The sequence below is a fragment of the Falco punctatus genome (genome assembly GCF_963210335.1).
Source record: "Falco punctatus genome assembly, chromosome: Z".
Classification (NCBI taxonomy): Eukaryota; Metazoa; Chordata; class Aves; order Falconiformes; family Falconidae; genus Falco; species Falco punctatus.
In genome coordinates, this window is record NC_137586.1 from 65,172,973 (window position 1) to 65,189,601 (window position 16,629).

Genomic DNA, 16,629 nt, shown 5'->3' on the forward strand with positions numbered 1-16,629 from the left:
CTTACAACCTTGTCCTCATATACTTGGAAAGTCCCAGCATACAGTACTGGGAGGTACTCCCTACCCTTGCTGACAACACAAGAAGCTTCTTTACTATTTAGACTTCAATTTTTTAACCTTTAAAAAGGGTAAAGAGGATAACTTTGGGAACTACCGACCTGTCATCCTCACCTCTGTGCATGGGATCTTCCTGGAAGATATGTGAAGGCATATGGGTGACACAGAGGTGAGCAGAGACAGCCAACAAGGCTTTACCAAAAGAAGGTCATGCCTGACTAATCTTAGTGGCCTCCTGCGATGGAGTGACTGCATCAGCGGACAAAGAAAGTGCCTATATAGTCATTTATCTTATCTTCTGTAAGGCCTTTGACACAGCCCCCCCCAACATTCTTGCCCCTTATTTGGAGAGACAGGTTTGATGGATGGACTACTTGATGCAAAAGGAATTGGCTAGACAGCCAAAGAGCTGCAGTCAACAGCTCAATGTCCGATGGAGATTAGTAATGAGTGGTGTTCCTCAGAGATTGGTACTGGGACTGGTACTGTTCAGTATCTTTATTAACGACATAGACAGTGGGATTGAGTGCACACTCAGCAAATCTGCAGATGACACCAAGTTGAGTAGTACAGTTGGTTCGCTTGAGGGAAAGGATGCTATCCAGAGGGACCTTGACCAGGCTTGAAGACTGGACCCATGTGAGCCTCATGAAGCTCAAGTTCAAGACCAAGTGCAAGGTCTTGCACCCTTACAATGAGGGTGGTGAGACACTGGAACAGGCTGCCCAGAGAAGCTGTGGATTCCCTATCCCTGGAAGTGTTTAAAGGTCAAGCTGGATGGGGCTTTGAGCAGCCTGATCTAGCAAAAGATGTCCCTGGCCCTGAAAGGGGGGTTGGACTAGATGATCTTTGAAGGTCCCTTCTAATCCAAACCATTTTAGGTTTCTATGATTCTGTAGATGTGAACAAACTCTGTTAGGTTGACTCTGTTGCTACCAAAGGACGAACACATTCAAATTACTTTCCTTTATCTGAAACTCTTCCTTCTTGCTTTAAGAATTCACTTACTGTGGAATTTACTTCACTTTCCATCATCCTCATGATGAAATCCTGGGATTAGTATTGACAACTGGCCATACCTATTAAATATATTTTTAAATGCACTATTTCACCATATTGCTCACGTACTGTACAATAATTTGGGGACCTGCATATAGTATATGCATATATATATATATACCTGCATAAGTATATACAAACTTGCACATTTGGAGTTTTACTGTCCTCTGAAAGAAATGCCTAAGTTTCTTCCTTTTGATAGGTCTTCAGCAGAGACTTTTGAATCAATTAAGACTTGTATTAATTCCAGGTCCATTTAGCACACTGTGATTCTAACTTTATATACAGACACTGAGGTGTTGCCTATACTAAGGAAACTTTTAGAAAATTCCTCATGGCTGTAAACATCAATTTATTTCCAACACTGGAGGTGTTAAGAGATGGAGGAAGGGATGCCTCTTACCTATCAATGGATAATCAAACCCAGTTCTGAATATCTGTTTACTGTTTTATAAATATCACTGAAATAATATTTAACAATTTTAACTGAAGGTGGCACTGTTTTATAGTTTTAATATATTAATAACTTCCAGGAGTATATTTTAGGGTTCTTTAACTTAAGCTCTACAGCACGAGAACCCGAATTGAAGAACAACCTTGCACACATAAGAACAGAGAGGGTTTGTTCCCATTTAAGTGGAATTTGAAAAAGAATGGGTAAACAGGGTGAATAATAATTCATTCTTTTAAATAGCAATGCATTTTTTCCAGGTAATTCAAACATTAGTAAAAGCCTCAGTAAATGAATAATTTTTCCTCTCTTGGCTTGAGAAAGAACTGCAAAAGCTGTCATTTCTGAAATACAGAATATAGAAGAGGTAAAGAAAATTTTGCAATTAATAAAGTAGGTTTACCCTTCTAACGACTGATCTAAGGATGTAAAGGGAGGCAATGAATGAAGTTCTACTGAAAAATTGGAAAAGGTCATTCTGGCACAAAATGTCTAAAACAAGAAGGATGTGAAAAAGAGGTAGGAAAAGAGCTTATGTATAGCTATCACAAGTGTCACTGCATGCTGATTATTGTTTTTTCTAGGAAAAATCTTCTTTTCAGTATCCTACCAAAGAATTATCCAATCAATACTGTATTGTTTCAGACATATTTACCTGGGACATATTCAGAGCACAACAGACTGTGAAATTAATGCCATATAACACTGCCTCCAAATAAAATTTTACTTTAACTTCTCTTACAGCTAAAAAACCCACCAAGAGCCTAAGATAGAAATTGTGTGCAATTTTGAATTCGCTGTTTTATTTATTTTTCTCAAAAAGGGAACTAAGCTGATCACTTTTGTGAATGACAGTTACTTTGGGAATGAATTGGATAAGGATAACTGCTGGAGATTAAAGATGAACTTGCTTTTATCAACCTCTGAATAAAGATAGAGAGTAGGATATTGACCTCATTTGAGACACACATCTAATGACAACCAAAAGTTGTAATAGCTGACAGAATATATTTCAACAACAATATGGCTCAGTGAAGTTTGTTGAACAGACATCTTGAACCATTTGCTCAAGTGGCCTTAGAAAATCTGCCCAGAAAGAAAGCAAGCAATTTCATGCTTAATAACAAAAGCATAAAGGACTGATCTCTGTTTCAAACCATTGTTCTACATTAGACAATGCTGGAAATCAATGGGCAGGCTGGCTAACACTTCATTTCAGAAAAATGAGTTAGCTAGATCCATTTTTGAACTACACTCTTTAATTTTCTATCTTTGAGGAAGAACAATGCCTATCTTAGTGGTTATTATGCTAGCTACAAAGATCATTCATTTGAAGCATGATGGTAAACAGTTGCCCTTAATCATGCTTAATTGTGGATAAACCAGGATTTGCCCTACGCCTTTTCTCCAATCTCATGTCTTTTGCCTCGTAATCTGGGGGTACCAACACACATATTTTGGCTCCAAGGATCCCCTGGAATTTTCCTGAGTCAGAATTCCACAAATCCAGGGAAAGACACAGACGAGTCAGGACTGAGAGTGTACGTGACTGACTTTCGTGCACATCCTGCAAAAGGGTGAGGAAGAAAACACCAGACCTTCCCACCGGCACAGGTGCAGCACTGTCCAGTGCTGCCCAATAAAGGGAGGCAACTGGAAATTCAAGGAGGAAAACCCACACATAGGGAAATCCCTTTTCAGGCTTTCTAATCTCTCTTTGGCCAAAAGAACAAGTACTTTGAACAAAAGTTACAGGCAGACAGAAACAGTTAAAAAAAAAAACCCAATTCTTTTGAAAGGTCTATGTGAAATGCTTGAGAAAGCACACTGACCAGTAAACACTGGTGTGTTTGCCTAGGACTGTAAGTGCTTAGAGTAATTTGAAAATAATGTAACCAAACACTTTCATATGTTACTGACATATTAGTCAATGTTTACATGAAATGAGGAAAGAAAATGCGATTTACAGGGCTATTTACTAAACTCATATGTGAACAATGAATAGTAGGACTTCCACAACATCAGCCATATAATTAAAAAATGTAATTCCACGAAGAGGAACTGTCTGACTTAAGTCTATGTTAACAATCTGGTTGGTGAAAATGTTTGTCTGCATATTTATATATTTTTTTAAGTATAAAGACAAATCTTATTTTCTCTATAATTTTAGCTGTCTTATTGAACTAAATATTTTCCTAAGACAAAGCTGAGAATTATTTTTTAGATTGTTAGTGTCCTGACATATCTAGTCTTATGCCTAAGTTATGCTTAACTTTTAGTTCTTTAAAAAAAATAATTCTTGGGTAGTTCCACTTCTACATTCTTTTCTGTTGTAAAGAGGAAATGCAACCTCTGACTAAGCCGGAGTCATTATGAGGTAAGAAAGCTGAATCAGCTTTTTGTAAAACCTCTGGGGTTTTCTATGTATAACTACTTAAATTACCAGTGGAGTACCGATATAAAATAGCATTTATGATATAATCTATCTTCATAAAAAATAGCACATAGCAATAATAATTTGGGGAACATTTTTTTTTTTTATTGCTCTACAATATGAGGAAGGCAAGAGACTGTACCAAAAGCAACTATGAAAAATCAACAGATGGGGCCTTACCCAATGTTGACTGATGCAGCTCTTTTGATATTTCAAGATATTGGTGTCTGTACAGAGATATAACACTGTTTGGCACTATATGTTCACCCAGTGATTAAACACAGTAAAAATAAAATAGATTTTAGGACTATTTCCAATTCACCAAAACTAATAAGTGATAAGTAGAGAGAAAAAATAGATTTCAGTACTGTTTCCAGTTTGCCAAAATTATTATCAATGCTAAAGTCCTCTTTTTTTGATTCAAGACTTGCAAACAAAGCTGTGAATTAACTTCCACTGGCAGACTCCCCAGTGCTACTACTGCCTTCCAGCAACGCCTGTACTTGCTTCTGTCAACCGCTTTTCAAGGCACTAGATGAATGCACATGTAATTAAAATCATCATTGAAAAATGTCTGACTGAAGAAGTGACCATGAAACAACAGAGCTACACAATAACTTGTCAGTTTCTCATGGTCTTAAGGAAGAGCTCATAAGCAGTGCTCCATCCTTGCTACTGGTCTGCATTTTACTTTCAGACTACTATCTGAATTTTAAAAAGAATACACTCTTCCTGAAAACAGATGCTGATGCTGCCACTCTGGGTGAGTAGTCCTTATGAACAGACCACCCAGTATAATGTGTTTTTAGTGGCTATTCTTGCTCTCCTCTGCTTCACCTTGCTCTTGGGGCAGGCCAGTGAATGAATGGCTTTAACTCTTCTTTTGAGAAGATGAGTTAATGCTCTGCCACATGATCAGCTGCTAATATTGACAGGCAGAGTGTGGTGGTGGATATGACAATAGGGAGAAAATAGGGGGGAGGGGGAACATGGAAGAGATGAGTGGGGTGCTGGGTGGGGAATCAAGAGGGTGACAATGAGGGGCAGTAAGCAGTGGGGCGGAGAATAGTGGGAAGAATGAAAGAGGGGTCTAGAATAATGGGAAAGGGTTGTGGGGGAAGACTGGGAGGAAGGCTGTGGGGAAAACAGGGGCAAGACATGGGGAAGAATATTGGGAAAGACTTGGAAGGGAAGAATGTCTGGGAAGAGAAGGTAAGCTCTGGGGAAATGTGGGGAAAGAATGGTGGGGTGAACATTGGGGAGAATGGGGATGAAGAATGTGGGGGGGAATGGTAGGAAAAACGGGTGGGAAAACAGTGGGGAAAAAATGGGTGGGAAAACAGTGGGCACAATGGCAGAGAGGACAGTGAGGAGAAATAGGGATAAAAGAATGGGAGGAAGAACGGGGGGGAAATGGTGGGAGGAGTATGGGAAAGAATGACAGGACGAATGATAAGGAGAATGGCAGGGAAGAATAAGGAGTAAAAGGGGGGAAGAAGTGTGGGGGAAAAAAGAGGAGGAGGAGGGAAGGAAGGAGGAGGAATGAGTGAAGAATGGTGGGTTGGGAGATGGGGTGAGAATGGGGAGTGGGGAGAATGGGGGTAAGAACCGGAAAGGAGGGAAGGAGAGGGAAGAAGGGGGAAGGAGAGGGGGGAAAAGGAGAAGTAGGGAGGAAGAAAGGGATGAGAAGGGGGGAAGAAGGAGCAAGAGAAGAAAAGGGATGGGGGTCGGGCAAGGCAAGGACAGAAACGCCTTGATGTAAAATGGGGCAGGATGGGGGGGGGGGCAGGTATGGATGGGAGGATGGCAGAGTATAGTGGGGGAGAGGGCAAAGATTGGGATAGAATGTGATAGGCCAAATTGAGAGGGGTCACTAAGGCGTCCTCTCCCTTTCCACTTCTTCCCTGCCTCAGTGTGCAGCAGGTAACCACAATCACTGCTGTACCCTGTGCAGGCAGTAATACGGCAAGCTAGTATGATAAGGACAGCTCTGCTTCCCGTTATTGCCAAGAGTGGTGGCACACAGCTGTGATGCCCTGGCTTTTAATGACTCTGGTAGAACTAGCTTGAATAAAGTTTTGACTTAATTACACACCTCAGAAATTTACAAAAAAAACTCTCTAAAAGGAAATACAGAAATATAAGTTGCCAAAATATAGCACAGTTCTTAAAGCCTTCTATTTTCCCACAAATTGCAGGTCTCCCATTTCTGTTATAAAAGTGTGTGATGAAACAACATTAATGAAAGTTCAATTAAAACATCAGAAAGCACAGTAAACTTCTCATAGCTCAACAGAAATAATCCTCTCACCAATTCATTTCTCCTCCATCAGGAAGAAAAAAACAAAAGCGGATTAATCTGATTTACAGAATGAAAAACAACACTGAATGCACTTTTTGTCAGGGGGGCAGGGGGAAGGTCTCCAGCTGGTTCTCATCTATATGCCATGATTATTCATTTAGTTTACACTATTAAACTAAAAAACTCAGCTTTAATCTTAACTATTACAGTATGCCTTAGAGTAGATTCTATCATGTAGCATCCTTGATAGTTTCAGACTCTGGCAAAACATCATTGCTCAAACTGGTCGTGGCCATATGGGTAGTAAATGTATCCAACATTTTTTCATTGGCGCCTACATTATTACGTCTTGTCACCAATGGTTTCTCGGGTTTTCAAGTAAATTGTTGCATATACTGTGGTTTGGAGCTGCTGAGATGAAGCCCTACATTTATCTATATACAGCCAAATCCTTTTTTGGAACTTTTTTCCTTCTAATGAACTAACATCTGTTGAAGAAAAAAAAAAAAAAAGAAAGAAAAAAGAAGTTGTATTTCCAGAAAGCTGTACAAAAATGAGGGAAAACAAAACAACAGAACACTGCCAAGAAGCTATTGTTGCCAAGCTGTACATGATAAAAAGCAGCCTAGAAAATGATGGGTGGACAGAAGTGGGCATCATACCTGATCTGTCTTCATTTTGTGAATCACACCTTCTACATAATTCTGGGATGGTCTTGAGAGAAGTTACAGAATACTGTAAAAAAGTAAAAAAAAAAAAAAAAAAGTATATGAAGTAATTAATTTAAAAAGATAAAAGGTAAGACTTTCAAGAGGTCCTGATGTGATGGGCACAGCCTAAACCTACCAATCCGAGAGTACTTCTGGCAGTCTGATGGTCATCTCAGGTTGCATGAGAAAAGCAAGATACATCAAAGGAGAGAATAGATCTAGGCTTCGCAGTAAATGTCGAAGGTCTTGCTTTGCCCACCTGGGCATCTATTACAGTCACTATACTGCAAGATACTTCATGCTTAAAAATTAGAAGTCAAGCTTTCACAAACCAGTATGTAAAAGTAATGCAGAATATTTGCACAGCAGAGACCTGATTTTAGAGAGGGATGCATGTACTTACATGTATCGGTTGACAGGTTCATTTCTCTAATCTAGGCTTTATTAAAGCAAACTTGCATTATTACTTCGATGTGACAGGATGTGCCTGATATTAATCAGTATGCTAGTCCCTGAACTGAGCATTAAAAAGGAAAAAACCAGAGATGACATATGTATCTTACTAAACAGAAATCTTTTTCTTATAAACTTGTGGAATACCCTTGGTAAGACACACGATCCAGTGTTACAAAACTACACATTCTGACATACAGAAATTAAGTTACTTAACAGCAAGCCTTCCTTAATCAAATGCTTCAATGTTACAGGAATCTTCACTCAAACAAATGAAAGTCATTATGTCTGTGGAAGATCAATGGCTTTGCTCATATATTAAAAAAACCCAACATTAAAACCAGTATTTTGGAAACTAAAACAGAAAGAAGCATTTAGGATTAGCACAACTGAAAATTTTTAAAGAACATATAAACACCATATGTTTTCAAAGAATCAGATATTTTTAGCTAGTGTGCTATTGACCAATGAAGGAAAGCAACTACATGTAAAACCACATGAACTTTCTACACAAAAAACAAATGGTCATACATTGTCCTGTTTTTTGCAGACAGTTCGTCATTCAAAGTTTGATGTGCTTCTAATGCACAGCTGGCAATCTACTTCAAAATAATCTAAAGTTGACCTCATATGACAGATTGAGTAAGTAATTTACTTCTCTGGTGCAAGTTTAAGACTGCTGCTCAACTGATCGTAGTTATTTCATTAAACCTCAAAAACCTCCCATGCCTTACTCTTTTTTCCCTTGCTGACCTGATTCAGTGATGTATTGAGAAACCTCAGTACGACAAGAATCTCTCGTAAGTATTCCCAAGATCAACAGTGAACTCATTAATTAAAAAGTGTAGCAGCACTCCACATAACTACCCATGACTCCAATCCCTGTTAAACTAGGGGTTGCTCCGTGTGACTGCTCCAGGATGTGACAGCCTAAGGCAACAAAGAGCAGAAAAACAGAGACCAGGAGAAAGATGCTATTAAACACAAATTAATACAAGTTAAACACACACATGCACAAACACCATGTGCTATGCTTCACTCTGGTTATTGTTTAATGAAGATTGAGCTGTTAAGCTATACATCTTGCTATTTCAGCACAAAGACTCAGAAGGCAATGTTGAACTGGTCTAGTAAGATTCTTAAGAGAATCCAAGGAACATGTCTCCAAGGAATATGGTAGCTTCATAAGACCAGCTGGTGCAGTTTAAACTATTACACAGTTTGTAATTCAATTAGAATGAGGCCTTTTGTATTCCACTGCTATGTGCTTTGTCAGGCAACCTCAAAGACAGAAAGCCATTTTTCTTTCTCGTCTTTTGTCTTGTTCTTTCCTGGAAGAACAGATTTTCTTTCTGTTTCAACATTGCACTAAAATGTATTCAGTTACCACCTCCCACCACCAAAAATCTATTAAATGCTATAAATTTGATTTGCATTTTAATCACATTGGTTTGATTTCATTAACAGATTTCCTCCCACTTGTCTCTGCCCTCAAAAAGACTTCTGTGCATTTATGTTTATGCCATTTCTATTTTGTGGTCAAGATGTGGAGAACTGGCTTTTGGTCCAGGAAGTGACTAAAATTATGCTTTAAAGTGGACCTTTCCCAACCATAAGCACAATCCATTAACAGCTCTTCCCTCTAGAACTACTTTCTCTCATACTCTAGCTCCAGCTTTGATCATCAGTAACGTTTGTTAGTTTTCCTTCAACCAACAATTTCAGGGTTACTGGGGTATCACAGAGGGACAGCAAAAGAGGCTGGAACTGCAACCATTCCCTGGAACAGAATTTTAGACTTCATACTTACTCAAAGGCTTTTAAAATTAATTATTTCACATTTTTCATTCAATAATTTTAAATTGGTTTACATACAAAATTAAACACCATTTCTCACATTTGATCATTAGAGTAACCAAGCCAACCAGAGCTGAGGGCCATGCCCAAGGGCACGTGACAGTGAGAGAGCTAAGCACATCGGATCACTTTTGGTATTCAGTGCTTACTGCAATCTCTGGTATTTAATCAAAGTGTATTGTGGCTGATGGTGAAATTCTGCAACAGAATCAAGGACTTCTTCCCAGGATAATGCATGTAATAGCATTTTTTATTCCTGTTTGAGTTCTTTTTCTGCATTTAAGGCATGCCTATGTCCAACCTGAAATAGTGAATTTCAGTAAACCTCTTAAGAACTTTGTAAGGTGGAAGAACAGTATCAACAGCAAACAAGAGACAAGAAGCAGTAACACGTATTCCATGCAATTGCAAGATATTCCCAATTTTCTTCAACTGACACTGCTAATTCAGGGGAAAACAGAATGTCCCTTATCATACAAAACATTTGTTCATTATGTAAAACTGCACTATAGAATTTGAATTAATGCAAACGTTAACCTTTTCAACTTCACAAGGTTCTCAAATTTTAAAGCAATGAATTTTAAACCCAACACATAACACATGAGGAAAAAACGCTTCAGTCTCAAGTAAGGCTGTTCTGTGCCGTGCCACTTGTCAGCCACTTGCAGACTTGTGTCTGAGAAGTATAAGGAAGAATAAATACTGCATCATGAATAGCAGGGTAGAAATGAATATACAAAATAGTAAAACTCCATAAATTAAAAAAAAAAAAGTTATTTTTTAGCATTCTGTTGTGGAGAATACCTTTAATGTCTCCTGAAATGGAGACAAATGGCAAAGTGGGACACATAATATGACTCTCAGACCACATCATCAGAACCATGACACCCCCAAAACACTAAGCACCATGTTCTGTTCCAACTGGAGTCAACTCATCAAAACTCAACAAATTCACCTCCAGTGGATCAAGACACCAGTGACTGTGTCCTGCTCTTACATGCACAGCTCTCTGTTTTCATTTAGATAGAGAAAACAGATACCTTCATTACAGTTAATTTGTTTCCGGGTGTTATTGTTACTGTAAGCCATTTAACAGTCTCATTTCAGTTTATTTGCTAGAGCGGAAAATAAACTGTTTCATTAATATTCAAATACCATTAAATTGACACCTTTATATTATATTTGCTTAATAACTTCTAAATTGTGCAACATCACCCTTTTTCCTAGACATTTGGGAATAGCAAGGTACATTGAGAACAAGTAAAGCAACAATACTTGGTATGAGGTTGCAGGAAGATATTCTCAAAAGTAGTGTCAATTTAAGCCGCTCCAGAGCAAAAACCGTAGAGCAAAGAGATTTGGCTTGCACGGTGCATGTGAGAAATAACACCTCCCCATTAACGGCTGCGATCAGCACCTTTGGAGCACTGGTTAGGTTATTCGTCCTATGCATTGATTACAGCATCTTATAAAAACACTTCACATATTATTCTTTGCTTTAACTTTAAAGGAGACCTATATAGACACTGACACTGTTACAGGTACAAAACGTCTCTCTGAATCTAACACCTTCTATGAACATTTTAGTGTCCACCTGCGTTTTGTTTCATTCTGAAAAGGGAGAAAGGGGCAGGGGCGAATATCAATGAGTTCATTAGATGGATGGGAAATCAATCAAGCTGCCACAGTCAGTGACTGTGCCTGCACAGCTATATAGATCCTACATGCTGAGCCCTGAAGTCCTGGTCACTGGGTAGGCAAAGTCTGGCTTTCTGTTGCCTGTACACCTTCCCAAGCCTGAAGGGTGACCCAGCTCCTTCCATGACCAAAGAAGGGTGGCAGCAGGCGCAGGAGGTGCCAGATGCCACATAAATGGGAGGCCAGGAGATCAGTCATACTCCTGACCATACACAGTTTACATCTGCCCTGCAAGGGGAGGTTTGACATAAAGAAGTTTTTCAAGCTGTTTATAAATACCGGACAACTCAACAGCTGCTTAAAGATATTTAAATTCACGTACTGCACTTCACATCTCACAGACCTTTGTATCAGGTCCAGTCCTGCATTGGCACCGCTGAGGCAGGCTTTCATTCACACAGAGCTATCTGAATCATTGGAGCAATAACCTATACCCTCAACCCCAAATAATTCACAAATATCTAGCACTGGGAGGTCTGGTTATGACTAAGTCATTTGGTATTATTTTTGTAAATCAAGAACTAAATTAAGTTTCAATTTGCACAATTTGCCAATGCAATATAAATACTACATTTTAATTAAAGGATTAGGACACCTTCAGGTAACAATAACAATAGCAAACAACTTATAAGCAGGAATAAATTTATGGAAAAAATCAAGAATATTAATGGGAAAAAGGGAAAAGTTTAAAACATACTTTTAATAGTGTATCTATCATTTAATGCAACTTAAAGGTAATACTTTTTTCTTCTTCCTTTCTGTGAGTAGTTACAAAGAAATAAATGAAAATATTCAGCTTGGTTGCTTAATGCCATTACAGACAGAATATTATTTTTGTTTAATGTAAACAAGAGTTCCAGAAACCTATTCTGCTGTCTAAACTGCACTCAAATATACTATACCAGATAGATCTGGAATAGTACTGCCTTAGTTTGCAAAATAAGCATTGCATTTGCATTCCAGGCTCTGAGGGAATGCGTAGATGTAGTCACTAAGCCTCTCTCAATCATATTTGAAAAATCATGGCAGTCAAGTCAAGTCTCCAGTGACTGGTGAAAAGTGAGTATCACATTCATTTTCAACAAGGCTAAAGGAGGACCCTGGGAACTACCAATGAGTCAGCCTCACCTCATTACCCAGTAAAACCACAGAACCCATCCTGCTGGAAGTTATGTTGAAACATACGGATGACAGGGAGGTGATCAGAGATAGCCAACATGGCTTCATAAAGGGCAAACTGTGCCTCATTCATCTAGCGGCCTTCTATAATGGAGTGACAAGAGCTATAGATGTCATCTACCTCAGCTTCTGTACGGCTTTTGGCACAGTCCTACACACCATCCTTGTCTCTCATTTGGAGAGATATGGGTTTGATAGATGGATGTTTATACGGATAAAGAACCGGCCATGTCCAATGAATTACAGTCAACGGTTCAATCTCCCAAGTGGAAACCAGTAATGAGTGGTGTCCTCCAAGGGTGCATACTGGAGCCAATACTATTTAATATCTTCATCAATGACATAGGCAGCGGGATTGACCTCAGAAAGTTTTCACATGAACCAACCTGACTGGCACAGTTGATTCACTTCAGGGAAGGGATGCCACTCAGAGGGACCTTGACAGGCTGGAGGAGCAGGCCCATGCAGACCTCATGAAGTTCAACAAAGCCAAGGTCTTGCACCTTGGTCAGGGCAATCACCAGTATTACAGGCTGGGGAATTGAGAGCAGTTCTGCAGAGAAGGACTTGAAGATACTGGTGGATGAGAAATTTGACATAAGTTGGCAATGTGCACTTGCAGACTAGAAAGCCAGTTGTATCCTGAGCTGCACAAAAAGGAGTATTGTCAGCAGGGTGAGGGAGGTGATTCTCCTCCTCCACTCCACTTTCAGGAGACCCCACCTGGAGTACTGCATCCAACTCTGGGGCCTCCAGTACATGAAAGGCGTGTTGAGTGGGTTCAGAGGAGGGCCATGAAAATAGTCAGAGGGCTGGAACACCTCTCCAGTGAAGAAAGGCTGAGGGAGTTGGGGTTGTTCATCCTGGAGAAGAGAAAGCTGCAAGGAGACCTTCTTATGGCCTTTCAATATATAAAGGGGCTTACAAGAAAAATAGAGAAAGACTTTACCTGGGCCTGTAGTGACAGGACAAGGGGCAACTGAAATAGGGTCAGTTCAGACTGAATACAAGGAAGAAATTTTTTACAATGAGAGTGGTGAGACACTGGAACAGGTTGCTCAGAGATGTGGTAGGTGCCCATCACTGATGATTGTATCAGGTTTATATGGCAAACTAGCAGGGGGGCTTGCAGAGCTGGCTTCTGTGAGAAGACACCAGGGGCTACCCCCATGTCAGACAGAGCCAGTTCCAGCTGGCTCCAAGACGGACCCACCACTGGTCAAATCTGAGCCCATCAGTGCTGTTGGTAGCGCCTCTGAGACAACATACTTAAGAAAGGGTAAAAAACACTGCACTACAACAGCTGAGAGACATCAGTGAGAATATGTGAAAGAAAGAACCCTGCAGCCACCAAGGTCAGTGAAGAAGGAGAGAGAGGAGATCCTCCAGGCATTAGAGATTCTTCTACAGCCCATGGAGAAGACCGTGGTAGACCAGATACCCACTCTGCAGCCCATGGAGGACCTCATGCTGGAGCAGGTAGATGTGCACTGAGGAAACCTGCAGCATGTGGGCAGCCTGTGCTGGAGCAAGCTCCTGGCAGGAACTGTGGAGAGGAGTCCATGCAGGAGCAGGTTTGCTGGCAGGAACTGTGACCCCGTGGGGGATCCACACTGGAGCAGTCTGTTCCTGAAGGACTGCACCCTGTGGAAAGGATCGACACTGGAGTAGTTCATAAAGAACTGCAGCCCATGGGAAGGACACATTGGAGAAGTTCGTGGAGGACAGTCTGTCACGGGTGGGACTTCATGCTGGAGCAGGAGAAAAGTGTGAGGAAGGAGTGGCAGAGACAACATATGAAGAACTGAATGCAACCCCCATTCCCCTCATCCGCTGGCACTTATTGTGGTGGGGAGGTAGGGAACTCGGGAGTGAAATTAAGCCTGTGAAGGGAGGGGTGACGGGAAGGTGTTTTGGGGTTTATTCTTGTTTCTTATTGTCCTACACTGTTTGATTGGCAATAAATCCAACCAATAACCGCAACCTGAGGTTTTTTTTGCCCATGACAGTAATTGGTGAGTGATCTCCCTGTCCTTGACCCATGAGCTTTTTGTCATATTTTAATCCCCACCTTGTTGAAGGAGGGAGAGTGATAGAGTGGCTTGGTCCACACCTGGTGGCCAGCCAAGGTCAATCCACCACAATGGGCTTTGAGCAACCTGATCTAGTGAAGGATGTCCCTGCCCATGGCAGGGGAATTGGAACTAGATGACCTTTGATGGTCCCTTCCAACTAAAACCATTGTATGAGTCTATGATATTGGAGAAATGTACAGTTTCTTTTGCTTATGTACAAATGAAACATGAACAAAGAAACAAAAGAAACCAAGCCCACCCATATGTCTATTTGTCTTTTAGAACAAATTCCTTTTTATTTTTTAGGTCTATTACATTGTGGTCATTTTGTCTGAAATGGTCTACAGGGGTCTGGACTATACGTAGTGACTTTCTAACACAAGTACATTTGTAAGTGCATCATTTTAACAGGCTTCTTGCTGCCATTATTTTTAGTCAGTACTTTTCTGCACTGGATTAGAATCAGAGGGCTAACAGGAACAATATAAATTGCTAACACTGATGCTGTGCAGCTGCTCTTTCCACAGCAGGCTAATGATAAAATGTGAAGGTCAGGTATCTCTAAATTGTATATGGTGAGATAGGAGTAGAGCACTAGAATAACCATGAATTCTCTTTTTAATCTGGATCCCGGCAACAAATCCTTTGTTCTCTTACCTGCTAAAGCAGGGAGTAAAACTGCTGCCTCCGTAATTTGTGCTGTTTTTTTATTCAAGGCTCAGCATCCAGTGAAAGCACAGCCTATTAAAATAGGCAGCCTGAGCTGTTCAGCAGAAAAGTGAGTAACCTAACCCACCAGTATGCAGCAACAGCCACAATGGGAGAGACACGGAGAGGTTACATCTATTATGTTTTACAGTTTTACAAAACTGAGTATAGAAACAGATACCAGGACATGATCTAGTGTATAACAGTAATAAAAAGAAAGTTGCCCAGAATAAGATATTCGCTCAAGATTGGCTCATTGTCTTGTAATATTTTGGGGATTTGCCATATTCCTCTTCAATAACAATTGAACATTACAATAGGTAAAAAAAAAATAATAAATAAATCCTCTCCAAAAGGAATCTGTCTGCAAATAAAGCATCTGGAATGTTTTAAAATGAATCAAGAGTCCAAAATGCTAAAGAGAAAAGCAGGCCCTTTGTGGGGGGGGAAAAAAAAAAAAAAGAAGAAATAAAACTCTAAAATTACAAAAAATGTGGAAGGAGATGGTGGTACACTTTCATTGGACTAATACATTTTCTTATAGTGGATTTAATTTATGTATTCAAGTCCATTGTTAATCAGACATTCAACATACTAGCAACTCTATTACACAAAAAGCAGAAACACTGGCAGTAGGAGTATTATTCTGAGTAATAGAATATACGGTATCAGTGCTTCCATAAGAACCACTAACAATGTAGATGAACAGTTATTTTTACTTGCAATTACAGCTGCAGTCATTTTAGTGTGACACTAAGGATCAGTGCTGTCTGTGAATGCCTGGAAGTCTTGCTGCCCCTTTCTATACTTTACCATGACGCAGGTAGCTACACCACAACTACTGATAAAACCTTGCTGTATTTGGAGATGGCTACTGGTGGAAAGAGCAGAGTAAAAACTTAAATGGAGAAGGAGCAATTCAGAGGTGAGAGAGGCAGGTGTGGTTTTTTACAACTGCAATATATTTAAAAAAAAAAAAAAGATAAACATCATTTTAGTGTCTAAGGCTAGCATTGGAGTGCACATAACTCGTTCAAGACAACAGAGTAGATAAGCAACCCAGAAATTAATTTATTGATTTGCAAGTCATTTTTACTACCTGAAGAGGAATCACGTTTTCCTTCCAAGCTTATTAGTGAATTCCATTACAAAACACCTTATTTTATTCTAGATTCAACCTACTTAAACGTGCCTATATATGAAGTAAAAAAGAATGTGGCTGCTAACAATAGTGTTGTTTGTTATATCAGGCTTGAGATATCTAAGATTGACTCAACTTGAACAAATAAAATAAGACTTGTACTTACCGATATATCATCACTGAAATCTATTTCATCCAAATCAAGGTATTCAGGGGCTTCCATTATTCTTCTATAGACATTTTGGTTGAGTCAGCACAGCAGTAAAGACCTAATTAAGAAAAGAGAAATGGATTGTCTACTAGAGAGTCAAAATCACACAGAAATGGTTTAATATAGTTGCTGTATTACCGAAAACATTTAACTTGTACAGTAAAGTCTTTCATAATGTAATCCTAAAAGCTAAATATGATTTTCCATCTTTACTTTGCACATTAAGAAGAAGCCACTTCAATTTTCAGGGAGAATAGCTAAGTGATACTTGACCTGGAAGCCAAAAATACTCTA

The 16,629-nt window shown here is 39.6% G+C and overlaps 1 protein-coding gene across 2 annotated transcripts in view; it reads right to left on the reverse strand.

The window, feature by feature from the left end:
• The window catches only part of SNCAIP (synuclein alpha interacting protein), a 95,494-nt gene that overhangs the window by 42,519 nt on the left and 36,346 nt on the right, over window positions 1-16,629 (reverse strand). For both annotated transcript variants that reach the window (XM_080372651.1, XM_080372652.1), the window contains exons 2-3: window positions 16,291-16,393; window positions 6,966-7,038 (exon numbers count right to left, since the gene is read on the reverse strand). In XM_080372651.1, the coding sequence (XP_080228777.1) occupies window positions 6,966-7,038; window positions 16,291-16,347 (130 nt within the window). In that variant the 5' untranslated portion in view covers window positions 16,348-16,393. The remainder of the gene's footprint in view (window positions 1-6,965; window positions 7,039-16,290; window positions 16,394-16,629) is intronic.